Source organism: Halichoeres trimaculatus, unplaced genomic scaffold (assembly GCF_033239565.1).
Source record: "Halichoeres trimaculatus isolate MK-OKI-2021-1 unplaced genomic scaffold, fHalTri1.1 fHalTri1_scaffold_20, whole genome shotgun sequence".
Taxonomy (NCBI): Eukaryota; Metazoa; Chordata; class Actinopteri; order Labriformes; family Labridae; genus Halichoeres; species Halichoeres trimaculatus.
In genome coordinates, this window is record NW_027437198.1 from 15,915,001 (window position 1) to 15,930,338 (window position 15,338).

Genomic DNA, 15,338 nt, shown 5'->3' on the forward strand with positions numbered 1-15,338 from the left:
CACCGTAGAAATCCAGATACCTGCATGCTACTGCAAGCTCTGTTTCCTCTTCCATACTCACGCCAGGACATTCTGCTCCACTGCTTTTGTGTCTGACTTCGTTTGTGGAAGAGCCTTCGGTCGTATGAGGAAGCAGAGGCAGCAACATGCTCTGTCCTTGGTCCCAGTGCTGCCACAGAGGTATGGCTATCCTCCGGGCCACCTGCTGTAACCACTCCTTTTCTTCTGAGGAACTCCCCTTCTCCAGCCTGCCTTCATCTCTCAGCAGCTCTGTCAGATAACCATCAGAGCTGTGCTGGAAGTCTTGTGCGCCATTGAAGAGGAGCTCATCATACATCGGATGTAGTCTTGATTCAGACCAGTCAGTTTCATCCACGATCCATGACTCTGATCTTTGGTTGTGGTCCGTCCCAGCTGATTCCTCATTCCTTGATGAGCTGTATTTCCTCACCAGGTTGGGTTGAGCTTGGTGGAGATGCCAGAAGGTGGTAGATCCTTGGAAATGACTCCATTCCCATCCTGGTCTGCAGGCTTTGACGCTGTGCACGGTTCCTCTGTGAAGCTGGTGAAGGCTTAAGCTCTTGGCGTAGCCCTCTGAGACGATCTGGGCCTTCACTAAACCGTTGATCAGAGTTTGGACCTCGGCAGGAGTAGCCTGTGACAGAGCCAGCTGCACTCTGTCTAAAACTGCCTCAAACTGGGCCATGGCGACATTGATGTTCTTCTACAGAGAAACTACCTGACTCCTTTATGGTTGTTTTCTCAGACACACAATGATGTTTTTAATCCAGAAGGCGTTCTTATGTAAAGAGGGAGGTGTTTGTATAGTTTGGGGGGAGTTCTGTATCGAACACATGGTTCAGTTTTTCATGTGTGATTGTACGTGGGACAGGCTGGTTGCAGGGATTTATTATTAGGAAGTGAGGACCATGAATCATACTTCTACTTAAGGACTGAAAGCTTTTTTTTATCGTTTCTGATAAGCCACTGAATTGTTGCAACAACATTTCTATGAGCCCCTGCCCTTGCTTGCTCATCAGTTTTTGATTGAATAAACCGTGTGAACCTGATAGTGTGAATGTGTCTCTATCAGCTCCTGGTGTTACAGTTCAAGGAGTGGGCTCATAAACTGGAGACCCTCAGCTTAATGTGTTGGTAAAGTTGGAGTCAAAATCAGCTGTGGAAACAGAAGAAATCCTTGGGAATGTGTCCTAGTTAGTTTTTTGATTTAAATGTTCAAATCTCCTCATCAGATCAGTATCAGAATGTAAATCTAAAGACATTTGAGAGGGACCCAGTTGTCTGAAAGTCTCCAGTTCACAGGGTTACTCCTCAAACCACGAACAATTCTCTCATTCCAGTGTTGAAGCAATGAATCCACAAAAGAAGCACTGGCTGAATCTCCACCACCCAAACAGGCTAACTGTAGAGTTACACACGACCTTGCGTATGTCAATAGTTTTAAATCAACAAGAAAAATAAGTAAACACATCTTTAGGATCTGAAATAAAAACATTACACATCAACCTGACATATTATTGAGATGATTCACCTTCTCAGTCTCACAACAGAGAATCTTGTAAAGGGTGCGTATGTTATATATCTACAAAAACATCTCTGTCTACAAGAGCAGGCTTCAACCATCCCTAGAGTAAAACATGAGCTAAGATGAACCCGCGGTGTTCTACATGAGAGAGCAGTCTGTTGGTGTAATTCTAGCTGCTGTTTGTCTGTTAGCAGGATGCAGATGCAGTTTCACATGTGTTTTTTAGTGAGCCCTTTAGGAACTACGACTGTATGTGTGTCAAAGTACACACAAGAACACACGCACACGTACACACATGGACGGACATTTTGATAAGAGATATGAATTTTCCTACTACAAGTAAAGTAAATTAAAAAATATTTATAATTTGTAACCTTGCAGCTCAGAGAATATGCTTTGGGTGTTACAGCTTGTGTGCACAAGAAACCCGCTGTTTGCAGACATGCAAGTAATGGAGCTGTTTAAACATTAATTTTATTTTTTATTTTTCATTATACTTCAAACATACTGTATAAAATTGTGTAATTCATGGAGGAAAGAGATTTGTTATCATTGATTTTTCTTTGTTTGTTTCCATCAAAAAATTCAGCAGAGGAGTCCTCCATGTTTCTTAAATCTCTCTGTTTGGTCCTGATCAATTGGGGGGGATTCCAATGTCGATTATTGATGTTACCTAAATTAAAAAATGGAATGGCATGCTGCAAAGTGCTCCTGTCATTGTTTATCAACCTTATTCTAAATCACTTTATTACACAAAGGAAAAAAGTCCTCATTTTTTACAATCAAAAGATCATATAATAACTTTTCTTTACAGTCTCAACACACTCATGGATCTGACCCAACTGACCAGCTGCGGGTCATCTCTTTGAGATGTGGAGATACCTCTGGCAGACTTTGTAAAGTGGCTCTAACAACTTTTCTTTGTGCGTTTCTTTTGGCCAGCTCTCCTCATTTGAGTCCTGATCCACTTTGAGTCCAGCTTCATGTGTTGCTGTGCTCCTCCGTCACACGGTTGGAGCAGTAGTCCTGAATACCTGTAGGAGGAAAGAGACGACTGTGATGATTTGGATAAAACTTTGCGTGTGTTCCGAGTAAACCCTCTGACAAACAAACCACATTTGATTTTTAAACTTTATCTCATGGTGTATTAAATTTCGATTTGTGGTTCTTCCTCTTTGTCGGAATCTGCTTCCCATTTGTAAGGTGATCACTTCTTCTTTCAGGGCATTTAATAGAGAATTGAGATAAAAAAGTAAACCATGCAGTCATCAAAAATCAGAGGGGACTTCACTGGAAGCCAGAATGTGCGTCCAACTTCCTTAAACTGGTAAGTAAAAGTTACAAAACCGGCTTCGGGGTGACGATAAAGACGGAGGTTGGCAAAACAAAGCTTGGGCATCAGTGTGTTTTTGTACACACTCACTCTGTACGATTCTCTGGTAGACCTGAGCAGCAGGGGAGTCAGGGACCTCGCTGAGGAAAGACTTTCCTTCGTCACAGCTCCGTGCAATCCTGGGGTCCAGAGGAACCTTTCCTAAAAGCGGCAGATTTAAATCTGTGCACATTTTCTCAGCGCCCCCGCTGGTGGGAGGGAAGATCTGTGACGTGTTCTACAAGAGACAACAGAGAGAATTTACAACTTTTAGAGTTTCTTTATCCCTATTGAAGTTTTTCTAAGCTGCACTTAATTCTGTAGAGGATGCAGCTTTTAAAAAAAAGGTGGTCACACATAGCTCACTGGGGTTAAATCTTTATCTCCCATCACTGTGTACCTTGCATTTAGGACAGACAAAGCCGCTCATGTTCTCCACCACTCCAATGATTGGCAGCTTCACTTTCTGACAGAACCTGATCTCCTTCCTCACATCCTGCAGCGACACTTCCTACAGAGAGAAAGTGACAAAGATTCTTAAATGCGTTAAAGCTTAAAATATCACAGTTAATTATTCATAAAGGCTCATCTACACCAGCTGTTTCTGCTGTTACTGTAAAAAAAGTGGGTGGTGCTGTATGTTTGGCTCAAGGGGAAACAAAGAGACACCTGTGTTTTTCTGCCATTTAAAAGTGGGAGGTGGCCGCCTACACCTGATTTCCATACTTCTGTTTCAGTCTGATGCTTTCATGAAGAGCTTTGTTTACATATTTCAGCAATACTTTATCACATTAGAATGCTTTAACAAAACAAGTCTGGTACGGTGGAAAAGGTGCTGCCAGATAAAAATAGACATCCCCAAGATTTCTGTTTCATTTCTGTGCCACAGGTGAGGGCATCTTTACTGACACAGCTGTGCCCAAAAATGAGACAGTGACAGGCTGATCTCTGAATGTGCGTTCAACCTGTGGAGGATCATTTACATGGGACAGATACCACTGTTTGTTTCTGCAAACAGAGACTTCAAACAAGACCTGACAGTAATCCAAAGGAACAACTCCACAAGCTCAAGTCTCAGTTATGTGCACATGGCAAAATATCTCCAGCACCATCAGAGTGAAATGCTGAGCACCATCACATCTGGGTTACTGTGTGTCAGTGTGTTGACAAAAAGCTATGACGTGCATGAGTGCTGTTGGGAGTTTAACTTGGTGGTTAGAAGCTGTGTTGACAACAATGAGCTTCTGTTGATCATTCACAGCGCAGTCAATAATATTCAGGCTGACAGTCCCGGATGGTTTGGTGAGGCGGTCATGTATGGCCTCATGGTTGCTTGTTTTTCTTGGATCTTGGCTGCCTTGTGTTAAAAATGCTGGACTGTGTTGGTTCCCTTCACCTGTCTATGTGCAGATAAATGTCTCCAAAATGCAACTTCAACACAGGACATAAACCAAATGAGAGATAATAAAAAGAGAGAGGACACAGAGAGAGACCAGAGAGGAGAAAAGAGATAAATTGAGAAAGAAGACCTCGGCGAAAAAAGCGAAAGAGAAAGGGTTATCGTAAACAGTTTTCCCTCCTCCCACAGCTGTAAGTCTGCTTCCCTTCAGGAAAAACAGCTCTCACATCCACGTGTGGAAATCCGGGAGTGTAAAAACAATTAAGGCATGTGAAGAATCTTTGCTCTGGTACTTCCCAACTCCGGCATGGTCAGTTTTGGCAAAGTGCCAGCAAGAGGAACGAGGAAGTGATTCTTCTGCTGTCTGACCTCATGAGTCCTGACCCGTTTCAGAATCAGGAAATGTTTGTCCACCGAAAGTTCATTCAGTTTCGTGGAAAAACTAAATAACAGGGTAATGGATGAAAAGAAATCACAATTTAGCCAAAAAGAAGCAGTCTGTGGACCTGCTAGAAAATAAAACACGACAGATGTTAGCCTAAAATGTTGAGCAACACTTGTCCGTTCAGACAAGATCTCCAGGACAGGAGTCAGACATCTTGGCTAACTACAGAATACGCCTGTAAATGCACAAAGGTTCTTCCATCTCCTACACTACAGGACTGTCATAACATCTGAAAGTGCTGCAACTTTTTTACTGCCTTTTATTGTGCTTTGAGTAAACAAAAGGCTGTTAGAAAAGCCGGATCAAAATTTAATATGAAGTCATGTTGCGTTTTATAACTCTCATAGCTATGACCTTTGCAAGTTTATTATATGAGAGCAGACTCTAAAGGTGGCCACTTGTGTAGAGGGTTTTTCCTCTATAAGGGCTTTTTAAGGAACTTTTGGTTTAGGTTAAAAGTTTTCATCTGGTTTAGAATGCTAAACAAATCATTTTACTATCTATTTTATTGCACAACTCAGCTCTGTAACTTCAACTCTTATGTTTTAAAATCTGTTTTACAACATTTGAACTTCTAAAACGCTGTCTTTTATGATTTCAATCGTTTTCTTTTCATTGTTTTGCTGACCTTTTCAGTGATTATTTGTATGTCTGTGTCAAGCACTTTGAATTACTTTGTGCTGAAATGTGCTACATAAATAAACTTGCCCAGATTGATTTTGGCGCCTCTTGTAGACAAAAGTTTATATCTTATCTCTTCAATAATCCTGTCCTGTACAGACCAAGGTATTATTTACTGACCAAAACTCTCAAAATGCTGTCTTGTAACAGTTAAATGTGTAATTCATTGTGGGCATTTGCTGTTCCTGCAGGCTACAGGTCTAACACCAACAATTAAAACACTGAGAGTTGATATTTACTTTTTAAGGCCTTTTACAGGTATGACTATCACCGTTATAACCTGTTTTATAAGCAGTTAAAAAAAATTACTTCAGGAGCTGCACATCATGCTCTTAAAACAGTTATTCTCCTGGGAATAAAACACAACTCTAATAAATCCTTTCTTTGCACTCGCAGAAAATAATTCAGAAACATATTTGTAACTAAAAACATGTTAGGTGCTTTCCAGGACAGTTATTAACTTGTGACCATTATGAACAATTTCCAAGCTCCCCACAATCATTTCATTTCATTTCCCCAAAATGTCCCCCACAGCAGACGGAGGAGGATAAGATGTCAGTGGAGGACAAATAACAGTCTAAATGGGGGTGTAGACATTTTTCAGTTTTGTCTTGAGTCAAAGTGCAATTCTCGCTTTCTTGGACTGGTTTTAAATCGTACTACCATAATTACTCTCATTAAGCAAACACCTGAAAAACAAGACTGTTGAAACTAATTCTAGGAAATGCAGTGTCTGAAGGAGCCGTGGTTAGATCAGAGAGTGTGAGACGGTGGACTTTCCCTTCCACTGTGCTGTGATTGTTACAGGCTACGACTTGGCCTGTGTGCGTGTGTGCTACCTGAGGTGTGGTAATGATGACTGCTCCATCCACATGGGTGGAGCTCAGGTACTGGACAATGGACAGGTGTTCGTCAGAGGTGCCAGGAGGCGTGTCCACGATGAGGTAATCCAGTTCTCCCCAATCCACATCCCTCAAAAACTGCTTGATCATCCCTGAATTTTAGACAAACACCACACACAGCTTTACAACGGTAATTAGGAATGGGCATTGATAAGATTTTATTGATACCAATGCCCATGTCGATTCAGCTTATTATCCCCGTTCTTTATCGATTCCCTTATCAATTTGTCCTGTGAATGTTGTAACTGTACTAAAAGTCTGCTTTACAGGTTTTTTGCGTCATTGGGTCAACATTTTATTGAGTCAATAAGTAAAAAAAAAAAGAAATTCGTCAATGAATCGGGATATCTCTGGACATAAATAAAAATAAGTTTAAAAAAATCGAACGTCACATGACACTGATATACTGTTTTGTTATAAGTTATTGACTAAAATAGGCCATAACCACTTCTAGATACTAGCAGTGTATAAGTAGTTATAGCAATGTTTTAAGTTATTTGGAACCTTGCCGTAGTTATGCTGAAGTCAGCCAGCGCATCCCTTTTCTTCTATCTTCCTGTTTAGAAAACATTTGCCTGTTGGTATTTTGATATAATTCTGTTGGGGCGAATAGTCAACGTGAGGTCTGATTGCTAAAAAAAAAAGTGATGAAGGAATTGTTAAGCATAAAGACTGTTGATGTTGACTGACTGAACCATTTTTTCATTGATACTTAACAGGAACCGTTTTTTGATACCCATCCCTTGTCCTAATGCATTATGATTAAAGGAAAACACAAACACATTCACACACGCAGTGAAGGTACCATTCTTTTTAGGTCCTCTCCAAATCACAGCATCATCAGGGCTGCTGAGCAGGAAGCCAATGGACATGACAGCTAGGTTGTCCTCCACATACTACAACACACAATATTAGAGGCCAAAAAATAGTTTTACTGACAAGTAGAAAGAAAAAATGTTCAGTACATGTTGTTAAAGTTTGTCAGTTTCTCTTAAGTTATTTTTTAAAAGACTTTAATCTCAGACACACTAAAAATTGTAATGCAAAGACAACTGTACCAAAACACCATGTTTAAGTAAAAAAGAGTAAAACAGGCAGCTGTGTGTGAACTGACTCACCACAGGAGACCAGCCTGAGCCGCTCTGGTGAACCTGTGCAGAGAGAGGTCACAAGTTGCAGACACCAGAAACCAAAGAAGATGATGAAAGAAGATGTCTGTACTGTGAGTACAAGATGCTACAGGACATCTCAAAGTGGGCTTTGACCTTTGTACAACAATCAGGATTTTGTTCTATTTTATGTGTGGTACCACATGTCAAATCACAGAGACAGATTACTTCAGTGTGTGTTGCCATGAGTTCATCTGCTCACCTGTTCCCCCTCTAAGCCCATGATGCGAGGAATAGATGGACCGCAAATATCCACATCCAGGAGAGCCACCTGACAGAAAAAAAAGTCTTGATTTGCTACAGCAGAGCCTATATCTTATTCAGTAAGTCCTATTGGTGAGGAAGCTGCGCAAATAATGAGGTTTGACCTGTAGGACCTTCATGAAACCATCCCTCAAAGCATAAATCAGAACCACTCATCAAGTCATCAAGAAAATGTTGTGTAAATATTTCTTCTAGTTGGATACATGTGAAATGTTACATCCAAAAGGTTGATGTTAAAATCTCTACTGGTTATATGATTTTTTTAAAAAACTGGTTTAGAAACCTTCATGACCTAAAACTTTGATTAAACCAGGTCTGCAGAGCCCCCTGGTGGCAAACAGTCATCTCACAGTAACTAGTTCAAACAAAATTTGATCGTGAGATGGAGCAAAGGTTGTTTTTAAACTCCTCATTGGGGGCTCTGTATCTTATAGAGCTAAAAATCAAACTGTTACCTCCTTTGTGTTGTCACTTGCGAGAGCATGAGCCAAGTGAGCACTGAAGGTGCTCTTCCCCACCCCTCCTTTTCCAGACAACACCAAGATCTTGTGTTTGACTGTCGACAGCTTTTCTCCTATCTCTGCAATGGCTGGAGATGGGATGAGGAGGTGGAGATGAAGGAGGGATTGGGTGATTTTTGCAACAGTAAAAACATTTTAAAATCTTAAAAGTGAAAGATCTTCTCAGCACTCTCTTGTTAAGGTTTTTTTTTTTTAGCCTTACATAAAGTGTTCATTATTTCAAAATGATATGTCATCTTACCAGGGTCAGGGGCCTTGGTGGCCCCAGAAGCACACAGTTTCTGGTTGGGACAGCCTGCACATGATGATGCCTTCCCAGCTTGCTCACTTGCTGTGCCTGGACAATCTGGGAGGTATCGGCAAAGTCAACCTTTCAGTGATTTTGTTTATATGGTTGATTGCAGTTTTTTCATTAAAGAGTCCTCAAGTAAACACATAAAAACAATAACACCCAGCTTCATTTTGTCACAAAATACTGAAAAATACTGCTTTAAACAACAGAGCTGAACCAAAACAAATAAAACTAGACTAATGGGTTTGCATAGGGTTATATGAGCAAATATCAATGTAAGATTGTTTTAAAAGATCAAAGATAATTTCTATTGACATTTAAAGGGGACAGGGTGGTTAAGGAACTTATTGTGTGCCCCTTATTCTGGTATTTTTAGTAGTAAACAACAGACCAATAAGATTTCATGAAGTGAAATGAAACCGTCATGTTTAACACTGTTGTCTGACGCTGATAACTTTGTTATCGCGGCTGCATTCACGTGATTCCAAAATAATCGGAAAGAGAGGTTTCCGACTGAGAAACAATAACTGTTAGCTCCCAAAACTTCGATACAACAGCGCTTAAGCCTATAAAGTTGGCTTACAAGCCTGTAAGCCAACTTTACAGGCTTGACATCACATTACACAGGAACAATCGCAATAAAAACCCAGACTTGAACGCCAGAAACATTTATTTTGGCAAGAGCTGTGCTCCATTACTCGGAATGGTCCTTTACGATAAATATTGGGTTATTGTAAGAATGTATTCAAATACCCAATGTGGAATAATATATAGAGAATTAGATAGTTACACCACAGCTTTTTGCATTCTCGTAGAAACATTTGGATCAAAACTTGAGGGCACAGTTGAGGGCCTCTGAGCATCACGTGAACGCAGAGTATGATTCAGCATTTATCTCGGGAGGACCTGTAAATTATTCGTAACGTAAGGTTGGATTTAATTTTAATTTCATTTTGTTTTACATTTTTGTTTGAATATGAAAAGAATGACCAATATTTACTTAATGGCTGAAATAAATTCAGTAACTGCGTCACTACACTTCACAGTTCAACTGACGATTTTGTTCTAAATCTAAAAACCTCCTCTCCAGAGTTCGAGGCTAAGGGAAACTTCAACAACATTTAACCCGTCAGGTACAACACCTGGGAATAAAACCCCGAAAGCGAACGTCAATACATCAACACTTAGTGTGGTTATTTAAACCGTGCTTTACGGAAAGAAAAAAAACACAGCCATTATGTAAACAAACAAACCGCTTCTACTTGACTCTATCGTATGTCTCCAAGACTCAAAATAAAATGTTTGTAAACTCACGCTCAGGTGCGTTGTCCGGTACGTCAGCCATCTTTGCACTAGTGTCCGTCCTCTAAAGACCTCCCCGCTGGAGGTTCCGCATATTATTTCAGTGAAACTGGCAATGGCAGATTTCTAAAACAAAAAATATGAAATAGAGATTTAAAAAAGGGACACACACACACACACACACACACACACACACACACACACACACACACACACACACACACACACACACACACACACACACACACACACACACACACAATAAGTTTCAGACAGCTTTAGCCGCGCTGCAAACCAATCAACCTCAAGAGGGCCTGTAGTGAATTAAAGAAATGACTTATCGTTTAAGAGAACATAATTTTGAAAAAACTTTTTTTTTATTTTTTATTTTTAATAACAATCACGTGTTAGGCTACTAACTACCTTTATTGTACACATCAAGTATGTTTTCTTTCTTCATTTTCGAAAAGTGTTGCTTTATGCCATAAAAGCTCAGGTGTGAGAAAAAACTAACTAACTTTAACTGAACAAAAAGCAGACAACCAACTTAATGCAGACATTACTGCAGGATGGCTGTGCAATCCCCAAGAGGGCGCTGTAGGCATACAGTTGAGCTTATAAACTACTTGCAGTTAAAGCTGTAGTTGAGTCGTAGTTCAATTTGTGCTACTTAAGAGCAAATTGAAAATTGAGCGACCACAATCGTTTCATATAGGGAAATTTTAATGAGATGGGATATGTTTGAACAGAGATCTGTCCAGATTTTTCAATTTTAGTGATAGTTAAATTTAGTGACTTAGTGCTATTAAAACAGACACACCGCTCAGGGCACAAGAAACATCTTTTTATTAACTGTAAAGAACAAGGTACAGTGTTCAGTGTACATATCAGTTGTGTCAAACAGCCTTCATCCATTCCTCACATCTGTCACTGTCTCAAACATGTATCTCTTTGTCTCTGGCACTAATTGTGTAACTTAAGCTCTGAAGTGATCTAGCTGTCTACAGTGGCTGTACAAACTGAATTTGGTGTTTTGCTTGAGATCATTTTCTGAATGGACACTTAGGAGAAGAGTTTGCATAGAAACGCATCAGAGGAAACCTCATGAGCTGGATAAAAGGACATCAAAAGAAAGACTGAGGCAGACATAAACAGAGTGAGCAGGGAGTGAGAGGGAGCACACACAGGTTTGTCATTAGCCGTGTAATTCATCCCTCGAGGCTCCATGAAAGTAAAGGCAGAAGAGAACAACAGTGCAGGTTGAAACAGCAGCTTGGAGAGGAAGGTTCTTTTTTTCAATGCCTCCCTGATCCTTCAGTGGACGAGACTTAAGAGTTGAATTTGGTCCTTCACAATAAGGAAGGCACTCAAGGTGGATGCTATCCAGCCTATAGCACTCTGCTAAATCTTTTAATGCCACAGCTTAATCTGCATAAGAACACAAGTCAAGAGGCCTCTTTAGTTACGGTCAAGGATGGTATGTGATGCAATGGGAAGCTCTTGTGTTTGATCATGAAATGTTGCAGAAAAAAAGTCTTGAAGTTATGAACAGTTATGCACAATTTGAGAAATCACATCATGTGTTAATTTTTTGTACAGAGTTTAGTGGATTCATCATTATCATGTCAGAAACAATCTGTCCATTCAGCTGGTTGTGTGTTGCTACAAACAGAGAGACAAACAGAGACACAGATTATGGTCACAGTTACTCAGCAAAATGTCAGGACCTGCAGTCTTTACACAGGCAACAAAAGAACACACACATGCTCCTCAGTTTACCTTACACACTTTCTATAAGCATATTAGCAAATAGAGTTTTGTGTTTGTGTGTGTGTGTGTGTGTTTGGAGGGAGGAAAGTTACGTGCAGACATGTCACACAACTTAAGAGGAAAGAGGAAGTATGCAGTTTATGGAAAAAGATTGTTGGCATGGTTGCTAACAAACATGATGCGAAAAATAATGAAGTACAACAGGAAAAACAAAGTGTGTGAGGGATTACATGCATAAATTAATCTTTTACACTCTTGTATTTTCACTTTTATTTTCAACTCATTTTTTTTTTTTACAGAAAGGCTACAATCATGGAGATCCTAACTTGTGTTTTTTTGTGTGTGTTTTAGTCTTTAAGCATACTAGCTCACTTGTCCAGTGTTATGTTATGTTCACGCTCATCATTGCTCTTCAGGATAAATTATTAAAAAAGCTTTCTATGTTTTGGATATGAGGTATTACTGAATTTTCAATCCTCCTGAAATTAATGAGTCAGCCTGAAGGTCAGAAACACCAGCCCAGCAGGGGGAATGAGCAAATCTGACATGTAAGATTATCTCACCAGTTTTCTCCCCCATCATTTCTTTTCCTCTCCTCCTCCCTCCATTCCAGCTCTTTCCTCCTTCTCATATGAAATCCTCAGCTGCTGGGGTCATGTCAGGTCGTCCCCTCAGAGACTAATTTAGATGTTTTAGCTGCACCTTGTTGGGCGACACTTTGGTGTGTTGTGTGTATCTGGTTTGTCTAGTTTTGCCATTAAATCTCTCTGAACAGGTGATTTAAGTAGGACTTATTGTGGACACCTCTTCACAGAATTTCACTTCAACAATCAGAAGTCAGTCATGGAAAAAGAGACTTCTTATAACCTTAACGCACACATTTAATACATCAACCATCAAACATCTTTGCAGTAGTCTCCTGTAAATGCATGAAAAAAAATAAAGAAATGGAATAAGGATGCAGTATATTGGGTGGTATTGTGCAGCATAATTTAGCAAAAGTCCACATATGTTTAGGTGTTTTAGATGAGGAATTTTAGATTTCTGGCAGTTACTCCATTCAGGTTGCAGCCAAAGAATCCCAGACATCCACTCAGTCTTCATGCTTCAACCCTTCAGCCTAAATCTCACCAGCCCACAACTCAAACCACTGACAGCCTCCCTACTCCAGCTCCTTCACCCAAAACAACCTCGTAACCTGACCTCAGCCTGCCACCACAGGCTGATAAATGCAGACCAATATCTACAACATTTGGCAGAAGTTAGCAATCTGTCTTCACCTCCAACACATTCAGAGAGTGTGTGTAATGAAACCCTCCTGAGATTTCATTTCACAATGTATAAAAAGTCAGTTTAAGTCTGAGTGAATGTGGAACTGCAATACCTTAACCTGACCTTTAACCTGCCCAAAAACCTTCACACTTCAAACAGCATCCATCACATATCTGAAAAGCACACACACACTCACTCAGGGTCTGGAGAGGTCAGAGGTCAGTGAGGATGAGATGTCATGTGTAGCTGCTCCCTCTTCAGCTGTCAGAATAAGCCCAGAATAGCCATTGTTGTCTCTCTGTCTGTGTTTGTTATATGATTGTGTGTCAGAATTAGACAGTTGGTGAGCAGTTGTGATGACAACTAAAATATATCTGTTCCAAGGAAGGGGAGTGGGTTGCGGCCGGTGTAGTCATGTGGCAAAGTGTTTATGTAAAGGAAGGAAGGAAGATTAGCGAGGCTAGTGTCCTATTTGTAGTGACACAGTACTACAGCAGATGGATGGGGTTTTCCCTGGTGCACGTACACACTGCATTTCCTGCTTTACAAACATCTCCACATGAGCAATAGGTCTGATATAAACAAATACACGTTTATATGAATTTACACTGGTGAGTTTTCAGGTAGAAGCATGTAGACACAGACGTCCCTCTCCCCAGCTAGCTTTGGGTCTAACTCACCATTCACACTCCTTTATGGGCAGTTTAGAGTAACCAACCAAAGCGCATGTTTTATGACTGTGGGAGGAGAACATTCAAACAAAAAAGCTCCTTCACAGTCAGGGTGTGAGTATATGTATGTGGGAGTGTGTTCATAGGTGTGCCTGTGTTAAGTGCTGATAAGATATAGTTGTGTAAATTACAGATCTTTACCGCTGGCTTTCTTTGATTGTGCTCATTTCCTTGTAGAGTTGTCTGGTTCAAGTGGCTCTGCCCTCTTGTGTTTCTCCTTTCACAAACACACAAGCTTTCACACTGCTTGAGCTCTGAACCTTACACTCACATTTTTTATCCTTTCAAGTTTATGCTGTAAATTCAATCCCAGGATGCTCTGATTTTCTTTCTCTTTTCAAACGATGTTGTCTCGTATGGGCGGGTGCTTTTAAGCAAATGAATGAAAGTCTGAGGATGCAAATGCTATGGAAAGCAGAGTGGGGGCTTTCATCAGACTGGTTTTGTCTCACACACACACGCATCCACAAATGTCATGACATGCTTGGAGTTTGAGAGAAAATAAAAGTGGAGGTTAAAGCAAAGGAAGACAAGTTTCTGATATTTCAGTCAGCTTAACGTTACCATGGGTCTCCTACCTGCTGCCCATACACAATACACAAATAAAATTGGAGTAAACATTGATAGTTTTTATAGCATCTCGTACTGCTGGTATCCCTGTGTTGGTGCAACTTCCTGGAGTAGAAATCTGAGTCTGAAAAATGTTTTCATAAAGTTCGTTCATAAATTTCCCTGATGATGTAGTAATTTCACATTTATCTACAATCATTGTGAACACCACTCGGGCCCCTCCCTCTGAGAAGAGGATGGGAGGTGTAGAAAAACAGTTTAACTGCCAGCATTGTCCCACAATCACATCGCTTACTTGCTACTTTATTTTTTGTTTTCATCATACATTATCCCCTCTCTAATTACCGTCCCTCCTGTACTTTCATCTACCATGTTCATGTGTGAGGTTCTTTTGAATCCTGTGCTGTTCAGTCTGCCTACAGCAGCAGGCCACTACACAGCAAGCACAGACACTCACACATAGACATGCGTGCTTTGAGAAACAGGAACAGGGGAGGTGGGGGTGTGCTTCCTGACAGGCCTGTGTGTGTGTGTGTGTGTGTGTGTGTGTGTGTGTGTGTGTGTGTGTGTGTGTGTGTGTGTGTGTGTGTGTGTGTATGCGTGTGTGTGTGTTTTAATGCGTGTCTGTATTTGTCTGGCATGCATCCAGATGCTTGAAGTACCACGGAGGAATAAACGATAGGAAGACTATCATACGGGAGGTGCTACTCTAGCTCAAATAAGCTAAAATACAGTGGGTGAGGGTGAAAAAAGGAAGCAGTCCCAGGCTTAGGGTTAAAAAAACGTAAAATTTTCTGTTAATAGCACTAAGGCTGTCAGTTGGACCTCTTCCACATTTTATTATGCAAGACTTTGCCGCTGGGCAATACTTTCCACAAATTTATTTTATCCAGAAGAGGTTGTTTTAACATGTCAGCAAGGCTCAAGCTTAGATTGTTTCAACAATTATAGGTTGCAGCAGTGTGTAAATGATATGAGTCAGAAGCGATGTACACTGTGTGTGGGTCCTCAGTGTGTTTACCTGATGGACACCTGACACCTGCCAGAGAGGTTTAACCTGTTCCCACTACTCCTGTGTGTGTCTGTGTGTGTGTTTGGGAGT

General features: G+C 40.6%; 1 protein-coding gene across 1 annotated transcript in view; it reads right to left on the reverse strand.

Annotated features, from left to right (window-relative positions):
- Window positions 1-2,006: 2,006 nt before the first annotated feature.
- nubp1 (nucleotide binding protein 1 (MinD homolog, E. coli)) overlaps window positions 2,007-15,338 on the reverse strand; it is a 164,711-nt gene continuing 151,379 nt past the window's right edge. Inside the window, exons 3-12 of the mRNA XM_074697383.1 lie at window positions 9,906-10,019; window positions 8,541-8,645; window positions 8,234-8,367; window positions 7,717-7,785; window positions 7,464-7,496; window positions 7,151-7,241; window positions 6,283-6,437; window positions 3,319-3,429; window positions 2,970-3,156; window positions 2,007-2,580 (exon numbers count right to left, since the gene is read on the reverse strand). Of these exons, the coding sequence (XP_074553484.1) occupies window positions 2,528-2,580; window positions 2,970-3,156; window positions 3,319-3,429; window positions 6,283-6,437; window positions 7,151-7,241; window positions 7,464-7,496; window positions 7,717-7,785; window positions 8,234-8,367; window positions 8,541-8,645; window positions 9,906-9,936 (969 nt within the window). The 5' untranslated portion in view covers window positions 9,937-10,019 and the 3' untranslated portion in view covers window positions 2,007-2,527. The remainder of the gene's footprint in view (window positions 2,581-2,969; window positions 3,157-3,318; window positions 3,430-6,282; window positions 6,438-7,150; window positions 7,242-7,463; window positions 7,497-7,716; window positions 7,786-8,233; window positions 8,368-8,540; window positions 8,646-9,905; window positions 10,020-15,338) is intronic.